At 40.2% G+C, this 15,000-nt stretch overlaps 2 protein-coding genes across 2 annotated transcripts in view; one reads left to right on the top strand and one right to left on the bottom strand.

The window, feature by feature from the left end:
- The window catches only part of LOC132121835 (gremlin-2-like), an 8,044-nt gene extending 6,843 nt beyond the window's left edge, over positions 1 to 1,201 (top strand). Inside the window, exon 2 of the mRNA XM_059531589.1 lies at positions 20 to 1,201. Coding sequence (XP_059387572.1) covers positions 21 to 521 — 501 coding nt within the window. The 5' untranslated portion in view covers position 20 and the 3' untranslated portion in view covers positions 522 to 1,201. The remainder of the gene's footprint in view (positions 1 to 19) is intronic.
- Positions 1,202 to 2,343: 1,142 nt separating this feature from the next.
- Positions 2,344 to 15,000, bottom strand: part of LOC132122534 (formin-2-like) — a 62,205-nt gene continuing 49,548 nt past the window's right edge. The window contains exons 21-22 of the mRNA XM_059532908.1: positions 3,690 to 3,771; positions 2,344 to 3,063 (exon numbers count right to left, since the gene is read on the bottom strand). Of these exons, the coding sequence (XP_059388891.1) occupies positions 3,037 to 3,063; positions 3,690 to 3,771 (109 nt within the window). The 3' untranslated portion in view covers positions 2,344 to 3,036. The remainder of the gene's footprint in view (positions 3,064 to 3,689; positions 3,772 to 15,000) is intronic.

Below are 15,000 nucleotides of genomic sequence, written 5' to 3' on the forward strand. Positions count from 1 at the left end.
GTGTGTGTGTGTGTTCCAGGATGAGCTGTAAGGTGGCGCTGTGGCTGCTGTTCACCGGTCTGCTGTGTCTCGCCTCCGCCGGCCGTAAGACCCGTCCGCAGGGATCCATCCCATCACCCTACAAGACCAACTCCAACACCTCCGACCGGCGCGCACGCAAACAGGAAGTGCTGGCCTCCAGCCAGGAAGCTCTGGTGGTGACAGAGCGCAAGTACCTGAAGAGCGACTGGTGCAAGACACAGCCGCTGCGGCAGACGGTCAGTCAGGAGGGATGCAAGAGCCGCACCGTCATCAACCGCTTCTGCTACGGCCAGTGCAACTCCTTCTACATCCCTCGGCACGTCAGGAAAGAGCAGGAGTCCTTCCAGTCATGTGCCTTCTGCAGGCCGCAGCGTTTCACCAGCCTCACCGTGGAGCTCGACTGCCCCGACCTGCAGCCGAACGTCCGCTACCGCAAGATCCAGCGCGTCAAACAGTGCCGCTGCATGTCTGTCAGCGTGTCCGAGTCTGGGAAACAGTGAGATCCTGACCACGTTTCACTGGAAACACCTGCTGCTAATCTGAGCTGAGAGACTGCAAGGCTTCAGCACGTCATCTTAAGACTGTCCTGATGGACACTGTCTTCACTGGTCACTATCAGTCATCGTTATACACTATTGGTCCCCGTTGGTCACTGTTGGTCTCCATCCATTACTGTTGGTCAATATGATCATCATCATTGGACACTATTGGTCACCACTGGTCACTGTCAGTCATCATTGGTCATCAAGGTCATTATCGGTCAATAGAGCGTGTGTGGAATCTGAATGAGGTGCGAGAGATGACTCTACACTGAACTCTAAAGAGCTGCTGATCACTGATAGTTAACACCAAACATGCATAACTAGACTGATTATAGAGATTCTATAGAAATATGGTACAGCAAAAGTATATATATATGTAGAGAAACAACTTAAGTCTATATTAAAACTATTGAGTTCTATTCTCGTCTTCTGTTTTTTTAGGGGTTCAGTCTGGTTTATCTAAAGCTGACATGGGAAGATTAGCCTTTATGTGGTTTAATGCGGTTGGATTTTATCCCTTGGTTAGCAGTTATTTTGCAGTAGGGGCTTGATTTGCAGCATTTACACATTATTATGTTTGAGAACCTCAGTAATCAGTTCAACGCAGATCCAATGCACATCTGCAGATCTGTGAGGAAAATAAGTGTACTCGCCCACGCCAAGAATGATAACTATAACAAAGTTTCATTAATCGCTGTAACTCAGAATTAAGGTAAAAAAGTCATTAATTCGCTTTTGATTTATATCTCGTAATTCTGACTTTTTCACTGAATTGTGAGTTTAAATCTGACAATTTTGAGATTATATCATGCAAAATGGAGGAAAAAAAGTCAAAATTGTGTATTTGTGAGAAAAGAAATTTTCTGATTTGAAAAGTCGCAATTAACTTTATTTATTTTTCATGGTAGAAACAAAGAAACAATTCCAAAATGTAAACTCAGAATTGAGAGATAAGTCAATTAAGATATCAACTCAGAATTCTGCCTTTTTGTTGCAATTCTGAATTTACATCTCGCAATGGACTTTTCTCTGAATTGAAAGTTTGTCTTCTTGCATGCAAATGTCCTTTTTCTTAGAATTGAGAAAATTGTGAGATATAAAATTTAGAACTGTGAGATATTTTGCAATTACCTTTATTTATTATTTTTTGTTCCGGTTACAGAAACAGGCTTCCATAATATAACCATTACCTTCAAAGCGATTTTGCAGAATGTAACTTAAGTGCACTTACAATAAACAATGTTATCGTTCGTCTGTGTGGACGCTAATATCAACCTTTTTCCTACGAGCATTATTAAAAGTACTTTCCCTCAGTTTGACATAAATTGCATTTCCTGCTTCAGAAACCTTCCAGTAAACACTGGGATTAGAAGTGAAAAATGGGTAGAAAATGTCATCGTAAAACATCCACATAAAAAGCAAACCAGGAAAGAGATGTGAATGAGGATTTGGGAAGGAAAAACAAGAGATTCTTAAGCATTCCAGTGAATTATTTATGGTACATGTTCATTTAATCAGAACAATAGATCATGGGAATGCAGTATATGTTGCCTTTTCCATATTGTTAATCTTATTGTTTGAAATTAAGTCATTTTGAGTGGAAGTTTTTGGCGTAAACTTCCCTTTAACACAGTAAAATGTGTTAAACTGAGCTGAGAGTCTGAATAATAACCAAAGAAATTTACCAAAATGCTTGATGCATAATTCAATCTTGAAGTCATTCATAATTTAAGAAAACATCCCATGGTGAATATGTAAGTATATCTCCAATCGTGTGAAATAAATTCAAATGTCTGAATTTATTAATCCCTTTATTTTACATATATTACACTCTTCTCAAAACGTTCAGATACAAACAGTTATTGCACATGGAGCACAGACGTCCATCCACACCTCCGACACGCACATGCTAAAAACTAACCAATGCTACAAAAAGATGTTAATTTTATTTAAATTAATAAAAAAAACATCCTCTTAAATACATCGAGTGAATGTGTGGATGCAGCAAAACCAGAAAACAATCTTGCATAATTTCACAAAAGCACTGAGTAGATTCCTGAATGTTCACCGCTGTCTGATCTGATTCATACTGTACATACTGGAGGGTCTCTTTCAGGTCCTGTAGGACTGGAGTGTGCTTTGAACATGTTAGACCAGCTGATGACTAGAGCTCTAAAGTGCACTAACTAGTGTTGGTTTAAAATCATGTGACGGTGCCGATGTTTAAAATAAAGACGCATCAGAAATCCAGATGTTCTTGCTTTCTTAAAAATAAAACAACCTTGTTTTGATGATATTGCTTCAGTCCTCCAGTATGTACGGTGATATGTTCATCCATCAAGACACAGGATATGACATCACATTCAGATGGTGGATCACTTCCTGTGTGGTACGGCAGATGGCAGAGTAACATTGAAGATGCTGCGAGAGCGATTTACAGATGAAACGTCATAAGAGTCTGTCCACATCTGCCTCAGATCTTCATGCCCAACTTTGCTTTCTGAGAGGAAATGAAGAGGCTCATTTAATGAAAGTTTAATCTCATGCTGCTTTTAATCCATTCAGCTCTCATGATCTCAATTATGGAAACGGGCTTCCATATAAATTATAACACTGCATTTATAAAACATTTCCATGCATGCGGCAGAAGGTTTTATCCAAAGTGACTTTGATCAGTTCACGCATTCTCTGGAAATCAAAATGATCCATCATTGCAAGCTTATGATCTACTGTATGAGCTAGAGGAATATAGAATAGGAATATCTCAGTGGCAGTGTTTTTGGCCATAACTCACTCAACTGATATTCATGGAGTCTTTCATGGGCATCATTCAGTGATAACATCATCTAGGCTAATTGTTATTCAGCTTCTCAAACAAACCTTACAGGTTTCCATATGCATAATGAATTAGTAACTCCAACTAATGTAAGTATATACAATTTTGTCTGCATGTACTAAAGCGATATATACTATATAGAAAAATATCAACTGACTGATTTTTTTATATTGCTCTAATCATAAATTTAACTATAAGGCATGATGATTTTAAGATATTATAAACATTAAAAACATGATTTTAGGTTAGGCTTTTTTGAAACCATGCAAATTGTAAATATAATGGCTTACGATTCCAGATGCGTGTTTGGGTTTGACGCTGTATGTGGCTTTTTCTTTGACCTGTCGGAAACACTCCTCTGCTGTCTTCAGCCTGAGAAACAACGTGAAGAGAGAGAGAGGAACAGATAGAGTTACTGACCCAGACATCCACATCATACTCTAACTAGGGCTGCAACTAACGATTATTTTGATAATCGATTAATCTGTCGATTATTTTTACGATTAATCGATTAATCGGTTTATGTGCTTATATTTTAGTTTTTTCCATTTTTTTCCCCAAGTAAATTATTAATAAATGGTCTTTATCCTTCAGCATAGATTTTTAAGAGATTTTAACCATTTTGCATTGTCATATCCTCATTAAAAATATACCTGGAGTTGTTTTATTGTGTTAAGAATCCTTTGTCGAACTCTTCTGCAATCAAAACACTGACTCATACTCTAGCAAATTTCACAAGGAGATTTCAAATAATGTTTTCACCATGGCAGTCCTTAGAGCTCCTAAAGTAGTTTAACATCCCGAACAAAGCTTATTAAGGAATCTTTCAGAACATATTTTCACGAAGAATAAGGATAAAACAGAATAAAATTGCAGTGCATTGTATTTTATTATTTACTGGGAAACAGCTTTATAGCTTATGCTGTGAAATTGTAAACAATCCTTCGAATAAAGTGCCAATGGCCTGAAACCTGAATGGAACTCACAATTTAAAGTAAAATCCATCAGAAGGTTGTCCAGAAAAAAAAATAGGACACACACAAAAAACCTGCTGTGTGAAAAAGAGCAGTGAATACTTAGAAAAAAAAGTGCATTTCAAATATCTTTAAACATTTATCTCTCTCATTCAGTCATAATTAGGCTGCACGACTGAATTATGAACTGGTAAACGACAAACTGATCACAGAACATGTTTGTAAAGCTTTAAATGTTAACTGTTAAAAAGCAATGTTATCAGCTTTTACGACTAAACATTTGCAAACAACATTGTACTGGAGAATCTGCACAAATGAAAGTCTTAGTGGCCGTTCCCAAATCGTGCCTAAAAACGCGTGGAAAACGCTAGGCGCACCGCTTTCTCCTCCTTTCCAAAGCGCTCGCGCAGAAGCGCCCCTGAGGCGTCTGCCGTTGCTAAGCAACCATGACGTGCTCTCTCCTTGAAGACGCGGAAATTTCAGCAAAGGATAAATGGATTTGCAGCTCAAAAATCGCTTGCAGTAGCTCTGCTACTAAATTTATTTCAAAATGGAAATCCATATACAGCTATGATCAGCTGTTCCTTCATCTTGACTGAGCTTTTAACGTTGTTACGGGAAAGGATGAAGCTGATTGGTTAGTTCTTGTCACATGACCCGCGGTGCGCTTGCTGCATTCTGAAAAGTTGAAATGTTTTTAACTCGATGCGGTGCGGTGTTGGAAATAACGAACTTGAGCGCGCAAAAGACGCGATATGTGAACGTCCCCTTAAACAGTTCAGTAGTGCAGAGTTTACAGGTTACTCTTCTTTTTTGAAGGCTCAAAGTAAAGTACTCCCACATCCTGCTGAATGCTGCAGACACGCTGTTCGGGAAGCACGTGACATAAAACGAGGCCAGCTATTGGCTATTCGCTACTTCTCCTGTTGTACTGGCTGAGTAAAACCTCCGGTGGCTCATTACTGCCACACTTTGGTCACCGCAGATTTGAAATATGCACGAAATGAGCCGCTTACGGCAAATAAAAGTTATTTAGCAACGAATCGATGACTAAATTAGTTGACAACTATTTTAATAATCGATTTTAATCGATTAAATCGATTCGTTGTTTCAGCTCTAACTCTAACAACATAATACTCAACATCATACTCCACACATCTACAGCATACTCTACAGCATATTCAATATCTTACTCTAAATCATCAAGTCACTTTTTATAATTTTTTTTATATTGCATATGTAGGTTTTTTTATTGGGGGGAGGGCGGTTGGGGGGTATGAGGTAGAGCATGTTGTAGGGTATTATGTAGAATATGTGGACTATGTTTTAGAGTATGATGTGGATATCATACTACACATCATACTCCACATCGTACCCCATATCATACCCTACAACCTACTCCACATCATACCCTACAAAATACCGCACTACATATCCCACATCATAATCTACAACATACTTCACAACATACCCCACATCAAACTCTACATCATACTCTACAACATACTCCACATCACATTTTACAACATACTCCACATTATTCCACAAAACATACTCCACATCATAGTCCACAACATAGCCTACGACACATCAAAACATATTCTACAACATACCCCACATCATACCCTACAGCATACTCCACAACATACTCTACATCATACTCTACATCATACCCCACAACATACTCCACAACATACTCTACATCATACTCTACATCATACCCCACAACATACTCCACAGCATACTCCACATCATACTCCACAGCATACTCCACAACATACTCTACATCATACTCTACATCATACTCTACATCATACCCCACAACATACTCCACAGCATACTCCACAGCATACTCCACAGCATACTCCACAACATACTCTACATCATACTCTACATCATACTCTACATCATACCCCACAACATACTCCACAGCATACTCCACAGCATACTCCACAGCATACTCCACAACATACTCTACATCATACTCTACATCATACCCCACAACATACCCCACAGCATACCCCACATCATACTCCACAACATACTCCACCATATACCCTACAGCATACTCCACATCATACTCCACAGCATACTCCACGACATACTCCACAGCATGCTCCACAGCATACTCCACAGCATACTCCACAGCATACTCCACAGCATACTCCACAACATACTCCACAACATACTCTACAACATACTCTACATCATACCCCACAACATACCCTACAGCATACTCCACAGCATACCCCACATCATACTCCACGACATACTCCACAACATACCCTACAGCATACTCCACAGCATACTCCACGACATACTCCACGACATACTCCACAGCATACTCCACAGCATACTCCACAGCATACTCCACAGCATACTCCACAACATACTCCACAGCATACTCCACAGCATACTCCACAACATGCTCCACAGCATAGTCCACAGCATACTCCACAGCATACTCCACAGCATACTCCACAGCATACTCCACAGCATACTCCACAACATGCTCCACATCATGCTCCACATCATGCTCCACAACATGCTCCACAACATGCTCCACAACATACCCTGCAACATACCCTGCAACATACTCCACAGCATACTCCACAGCATACTCCACAGCATACTCCACAGCATACTCCACGACATACTCCACGACATACTCCACGACATACTCCACAACATACTCCAACAACATACTCCAACAACATACTCCACAGCATACTCCACAGCATACTCCACAGCATACTCCACAACATGCTCCACAGCATGCTCCACAACATGCTCCACAGCATACTCCACAGCATACTCCACAGCATACTCCACAGCATACTCCACAGCATACTCCACGACATACTCCACGACATACTCCACGACATACTCCACAACATACTCCAACAGCATACTCCACAGCATACTCCACAGCATACTCCACAGCATACTCCACAGCATACTCCACAACATGCTCCACAACATACCCTGCAACATACTCTACAACACCCCTCCCCCCCCAGACACACTCTTGCAGTTTAAATCTAGATTAAAGACCCATCTCTTTAACCTGGCATACACATAACACACTAATATGCTTTTAATATCCAAATCCGTTAAAGGATTTTTAGGCTGCATTAATTAGGTAAACCGGAACCGGAAACACTTCCCATAACACCCTATGTACTTGCTTCATCATTAGAAGAATGGCATCTACGCTAATATTAGTCTGTTTCTCTCTTGTTCCGAGGTCACCGTAGCCACCAGATCCAGTCTGTGTCCAGATCAGAGGGTCACTGCAGTCACCCGGATCCAGTACGTATCCAGACCAGATGCTGGATCAGCACCTAGAAAGGACCTCTACATCCCTGAAAGACAGCGGAGACCAGGACAACTAGAGCCCCAGATACAGATCCCCTGTAAAGACCTTGTCTCAGAGGAGCACCAGGACAAGACCACAGGAAACAGATGATTCTTCTGCACAATCTGACTTTGCTGCAGCCTGGAATTGAACTACTGGTTTCGTCTGGTCAGAGGAGAACTGGCCCCCAACTGAGCCTGGTTTCTCCCAAGGTTTTTTTCTCCATTCTGTCACCGATGGAGTTTCGGTTCCTGGCCGCTGTCACCTCTGGCTTGCTTAGTTGGGGACACTTCATCTACAGCGATATCGTTGACTTGATTGCAAATAAATGCACAGACACTATTTAACTGAACAGAGATGACATCACTGAATTCAATAATGAACTGCCTTTAACTATCATTTTGCATTATTGACACTGTTTTCCTAATGAATGTTGTTCAGTTGCTTTGACGCAATGTATTTTGTTTAAAGTGCTATATAAATAAAGGTGACTTGGCTTGACCTGACAAAAACAGACAAAAGTAAACTTAAAACCAAAAACTCTAACATTGAAAAAAAAGAAAAAGAAAAAAAGCTCCCATGGAACATCAATGATACTAAAACGACTCTGTTATGATGTGATGTGTCTTGAGTTTGTCTATTGTGAGTTGAGTTAAGGTTTAACAGCAGTTTCAGGAGGAAGTGAATGTGACCCGCAGGGTCCAGATACACACCGAAAACCGCTCTAATCCCCGTCACGGGCACAAACCGTACCAGTTACCCACAATCCCACACACACAAAACCAGAAGATCTTTCTTTAACACACACACAGCACCAGGGGTTTAAGTCTCATTTGACTGAGTGGCACATACATACACAATGAATGAATGATGCATTTATATTATGCATCACATTATGTCATTATAATCATTATATTATACAGCACACTCACGAAAATCTTAAATAGCTTATATTGTCAAAAACCCTTATCGTACAGCTCTAATCTGATCGATATGACTATAAATCATTAAGATATAAAGATATTAGAAACATTATGATCTTCTGTAAAGACTAGTTGACATGTCGCTCTTCAGTGGTCCATCTGACCAGACAGGAGACAGCTCTTCCTCGTTAACTTTAACTAGTCCTGACAGATCTCTACACTGCTTAATCTGAGCATTCGGAAGTGAAGATCAGCCACGCTCTGTGATGAAGCGAGGCAGGAGCGAGTTCGTTTAGCACACGTCTCTCTTCTTTGGGTCATGTGTGTGGACAGACGCCAACAGCTTCATCTCCATGACCCTCAAACCAGTGAATGAGACACAAACACCATAATTGGCCATGCTTAGAGTCAGAATGAATCCACTGATGCTCCAGTGTGATAATTATTATCAATTATTAAACAAATATTTAAAGTATTATTTAAAATAAATTATATAAAATATTAAAATGGAATAAATTTTTTTTTTTTTAAATAATCCAAAATGTCACTGAAAAAGAATCAATCTGATGAGACTAAAGTAAATATTGCATTAATTAAAGCATTATTAAACTGATTTGCAGTATATTATCAGCATTGAAAACCCACAGCAAACGTTATGCATATTTGCATTTAAACATTTGTTTCTGCTGAATTCATGACCAGAAGCAACACAAAAGCAGTTGCATAATTGGGTTTTTTAAAGTCCACTGCTGATAAAATGCTGATTTAGAGTCAAACCGAGGAGAAAAACATCTTTGTTTGTTTGCATGCACAGATCCTGTTGAATTCATGATCAGAAATGACACAAAAGCAGTGAAACGCAGATGAAGCGGTGACCTTGAGATCTGAAGCTCATAAAACATGACGGATTCAGAGTTTGGAGTAAAGAGTGTTGTGTCTCGACCCGCAGGAACAGAAGAGCAAGCAAACAGACGGCACAGACGGTGTTGTGATGTATCTGGCTGCTGAGAGCGCCTGACATGTTTACAGGAAGTAGAATTATGGACAGAGAGATGCTCCCCGTGAACATCAGTAGCAGCTACTTTCAACAGCAGAGCGGAAAAACATCCCGAAGGATACGAGCAGGACCCATGTGTCTGATCCAGTGCTGAGCGGGACGAGGATGAGGAAGGAGAGGAAGAGGGTCTGGATCAGAACACTGCCTTCACAACCAAATATAGTGGTGCTGCGGCACAGAGAGAGAGATAGAGAGAGAGAGAGACAGAGGGAGAGAGAGGGAGAGAGAGAGAGAGAGAGAGAGAGAGAGAGAGAGAGACAGAGAGGGAGACAGAGGGAGAGAGAGAGAGACAGAGAGAGAAAGAGAGAGAGAGAGAGAGAGAGAGAGAAAGAAAGAGAAAAACTGAAAGAGAAAGCAAGAAGGGCCTTCTATGCCATCAAAAAATCTATCCAAATTGAAATACCAATCAGAATCTGGCTCAAAATATTCCAATCAGTCATAGAACCAATTGCATTATATGGCAGTGAAGTTTGGGGTCCTCTCCTAAATCACCAATTCGACAAATGGGACAAAAATCCGATAGAAACCCTGCATGCCGAGTTCTGTAAGAGTATCCTGAGAGTACAGAGGAACACGGCGAACAACGCATGCAGGGCAGAATTAGGCCAATACCCTCTCCTGATACATGTGGAGAAACGAGCCATCAAATTCTGGAAACATCTAAAAATGAGTGACCCCAACTCTTATCATTATAAAGCCCTTCAGAACCATGAGATGAGCCCTGAGAAGAGCCCACTCATTCAGCTGGTCCTGAGGCTCCACACACAGACGAACACCACTAACACTAACCAGCCTCAGGACACTGACACCCTCATCCACACAATCCGGCCCAACCACATCATAAAAGCTCAACGAGAGCATTACCTGACCTATTGGACTCAAACAACACAAAAACAGAGTAAACTAGAATGCTATTTGGCCCTAAACAGAGACTACACAACTGCAGAATACCTGAGTGCAGTGAAGGACTGCACACTCAGAAGAAGAATGACGAGGTACAGACTGAGCAACCACAGCCTGACTGTGGAGACGGGCAGATACCGGCAGAGCTGGCTGCCCCGAGAGAGACGCCTCTGCCCGCACTGTGCCCAGGGGGAGGTGGAGACAGAGCAACACTTCCTCACCAGCTGTCCCAACTATGAGGACATTAGAGGGACTTTCTACATACAATTTGAAAAACTTTGCCCTAACTTTCTAAAATTGAACCACAAAACACAATTCCAACACCTATTAGGTGAAAAAAGAGAATGTATGACACTAGCGGCAAGATACATCGATGCCTGTCACAAAAAGAGAGAGTTGACGACCAATCAGTGATGCGCTCACACACACACACACACACTCACACACACTCACACGCTCGTACACAAAACAAACACACAAACACTTACACACTAAATTCTAAGTTGTTCACAGAATTTTGAAATGTTCATAAACTGTTTGACTTTTTATTTATTATTATTTTTTTTATTTTTATTTTTTTTTTATTTAATTGAATTATTATTATTATTTTCTGTACTAAATGTTCAAAATCATTTTATATGTTGTTTTCATGCTTTGGCAATACGAATGTATTTTTGTCATGCCAATAAAGCTTTATTGAATTGAATTGAATTGAGAGAGAGAGAGACAGAGAGGGAGACAGAGGGAGAGAGAGAGAGACAGAGAGGGAGACAGAGGGAGAGAGAGAGAGAGACACAGAGAGAGAGAGAGAGAGACAGAGAGGGAGACAGAGGGAGAGAGAGAGAGAGACACAGAGAGAGAGAGAGAGAGACAGAGGGAGACGTTTAAAATTCTTTACTCAATCAAAAATTACATTACACACTCAACATTAATACAATGAATGTTCAAAATTATTCACCAAACAAATGATAAAGAGTTTTCTTCACAAAACACAAACAAACCGCTATTTACACACCATTTGTTCATAAATTCGCCCATATTCCTGGTAGTTTTAAAAAATATATATTCTGCCCTTATTCTTGATTCAACAAGTGCTATAAAAAGAGTCAAAACGTTAACAATTCTTCCTTCCAGAGCAAGTCTGCAAGTCTTCCACATAGCTAATTTTGCTTGCCCAAGAAGAAAAATAAGCAACAGTACAGCGATCCTTGTTCACTTTAGAATACCTACAGCCATAAATAAAAAATACTTTGTTAAACTCAAATCCCAGCCCATCAATTATTCTTTCCAGCAATGCCAAAAGTGGCACTAACCTTGGACATTCAATAAAAACATGAAAAACCGTTTCATGACTATTACAGGCATGACACAAGGGCAGAACATTCAAGTTGAGTTTGGACACAAACGCATTAGTGGCTATCACACAATGTAATATTCTCCATTGCAAATCACCTGAACGTTTTGGAAGAGGACTTTTATAAAAGAGCCTCCAAGAAGGAGAAATATCGTCTGCAACTGTGAGCTTTTCTCTCCATTTTGTATCAATTCTGTCATGAAGATCCTTAAAATACGCAGTTTTTACACAGGCCTGATACATGTCTTTTTTCCCCACAGAATGAAAAAGTAGCCCTTTTAATCTCTCAAAATTTAGCAGCTTTCCAACCTGGCTGGTTTCAGGACAAACTCCAGGGCACACACCTAAATCAGGAAGATCAAGATGTGAAGGCCCACCCTCTAGAGAAAGCTCTACAAACTGCAAAAGAGGGAACGGAAGAGCAGCTTTCAACCCTGAAATCAGCCGCTCTACCACCCTCACAGACCTCAAATCAACCTGACTGGCAATATCTTCTGCTGATCTCCACTCTTTTGATTCTACATTAATCAAGTGCCCCACTTTGGTAAAACCTTTCTTCATGCATAACTTAACTATACTATTAGACACGCAAACATTCCCTAAAAAAGGATTAAAAAACAGTGGTTCATTCAAACCATAATGATCATTTTCAGACCTATGCAGCCTAAACATTTCCCAAGATTTCAAAACGGATGCATAAAAATTTGCACCAAATGTGACATTTTCAATAAACGGTGACATCAAAAACAGTTGCTTATCAAGATCACTACTACAAAGGGATCTTAGTAAAGTTAGTCCAAAAGACACCCAAGGGATAAAATCTCTAGAAAAAAGCAGTCTTTGTGCAGATTTTAGTCTCATGGCTCTGATTTTAGCTGATAGCTCAATCAGTCCTTGACCTCCTTCATTTACTGGCAAATATAGGATTCCTGAAGGAAGCCAGTGGAAACCATCCCAAAAAAAATCCACAAAGTCCTTCTGTAGTTTTTGTAGTAGTTCTTTCGGGGGGTCGATAACAGTCAAGCGATGCCACAGCATAGATGCTGCTAGATTGTTAACAACAAGAACCCTTCCTCTGTAAGACAATTGTGGGAGAATCCATCTCCATTTCTGTAAACGACCAGTCACTTTTTCATAAACGCCTTCCCAGTTTTTCTGCATGTATTGCTCTGTTCCAAGAAAGACCCCCAGCACTTTAAACCCCTCTGAACTCCAAGGGCAACGCTGAGGAAGTTTAGGAACAGGCCTACCTTCTTCCTCCCATTGGCCTAATAACAACGATGCACTTTTTCCCCAGTTGACTCGAGCTGAGGAGGCTTTTTGATACATGTCAAGAGCCACTTCCAGCTTGCACACATCTTCATTGGATCTTATTATGACAGTGACATCGTCAGCATAAGCACTGAGTTTAACGAGTACCATCTCTGATTCAAAAAGGCCCGCCGTTGAAACTCCACAAAGTTGACGCCTCAGAACAGTTAGCAACGGTTCAATGGCTATAGCATATAAAATACCTGACATACTGCAACCCTGCCGTATGCCTCTGCCAACTGAAAAAGGTCTTGTAAGTGAACCACTTATTTTTAAGAAACTATAAATATCAGTGTACAATAATTTAACATAAGAACTAAAAACAGAACCAAAACCGAAAGCTTCAAAGCATTTAAAAAGGAACTCATGATCCACACGATCAAAAGCTTTCTCCTGATCTAAAGATAAAAAGCCCACATTAACATTATTGTCTCTGGCAAATGAGATCAAATCACGAAGCAAAAACAAATTATCAAATATTGTGCGTTTTGGAATACAAAATGACTGGTCTGCGTGAATTATTGATGATATATGGAGTTTTAATCTATTAGTTAATGCTTTTGACAGAATCTTATAATCCACTCCAAGCAAAGACACTGGACGCCAGTTTCTTATATCCGCCAGATCACCCTTCTTGGGTAGCAAGGTGATAAGTGCTCTTCGTAAACTCAGCGGTAAGGTGCCTCTTTCAAAGCACTCTAAGAAAACTGAGAACAAGTCTTCTCCAATCACTGACCAAAACAGTTTATAAAATTCTGCCGTTAAGCCATCCAATCCTGGAGCCTTTCCAGCAGACATGCCTGTAATAGCAGCAGTCAATTCACTTAAGTGCAAAGTCTGATCAAGCTTGGCCTTATCACTCTCCATCAGGTGAGGTAAATCCTGGAGAAGTGTTTCTGCTATTTCTCCATCACATGTCTCTGCTTTGTAAAGGTTTTCATAAAACAGCAGTGCTTGAGCAATTATCTCATGTTCATCAGTTGTTTCACCTCCTTCAGGCAGTTTCAGACGACTTAAAGCTTTTTTATCAACAACTTTCTTCTCCAAATTGAAAAAAAAAGATGTTGGGGCATCCATGCAATTAAAGGATGTAAACCTTGCCCGAACCAGAGTCTCTTTTGCCTTCTCTTCCAGGAGATTGTGGAGAAGAATTTTCCTAGTTTCCAACACTTCAACAGTACTTCCATCATATTGTTCAATGTTCAGCTGCAAAATGTCCTGTTCAAATTGTCTCATTTTGCTTCCAAGAGTATTCTTATTATGTGCAGTATACTCCTGGCAAAACATCTTAACTTGAACTTTACTAATATCCCACCACTGACTCAGGGATTTATACTGAGACTTACTCTCTCTCCACATCTCCCAGAAAAGTGAAAAAGAGTGCACAAAGTTGTGATCCTGCAAAAGCCTATTGCTAAAGCGCCAGTAGGGGCATTTAAATGTGCTCTGTGCAGAAGTGATATTGACAGACACATAATGATGGTCTGAGAAAGGAGTAGGAATAATAGAACTATCATGAACTTTTCACAACAACTTCTTTGAACATAAATTCTGTCAAGTCTTGCTGCAGAAACCCTATTTGAATTTACTTTTGTCCACGTATATTGTTTTACATTAGGAAAGGCTTCTATCCAAACATCCACGAGATCATGATAAATTATCAATTTTCTAAAAACTTCTGTTGACGGCCTATGAGGTTCCTCATGATTTCTGTCCACTGT

This window comes from Carassius carassius, chromosome 40, assembly GCF_963082965.1.
Source record: "Carassius carassius chromosome 40, fCarCar2.1, whole genome shotgun sequence".
Classification (NCBI taxonomy): Eukaryota; Metazoa; Chordata; class Actinopteri; order Cypriniformes; family Cyprinidae; genus Carassius; species Carassius carassius.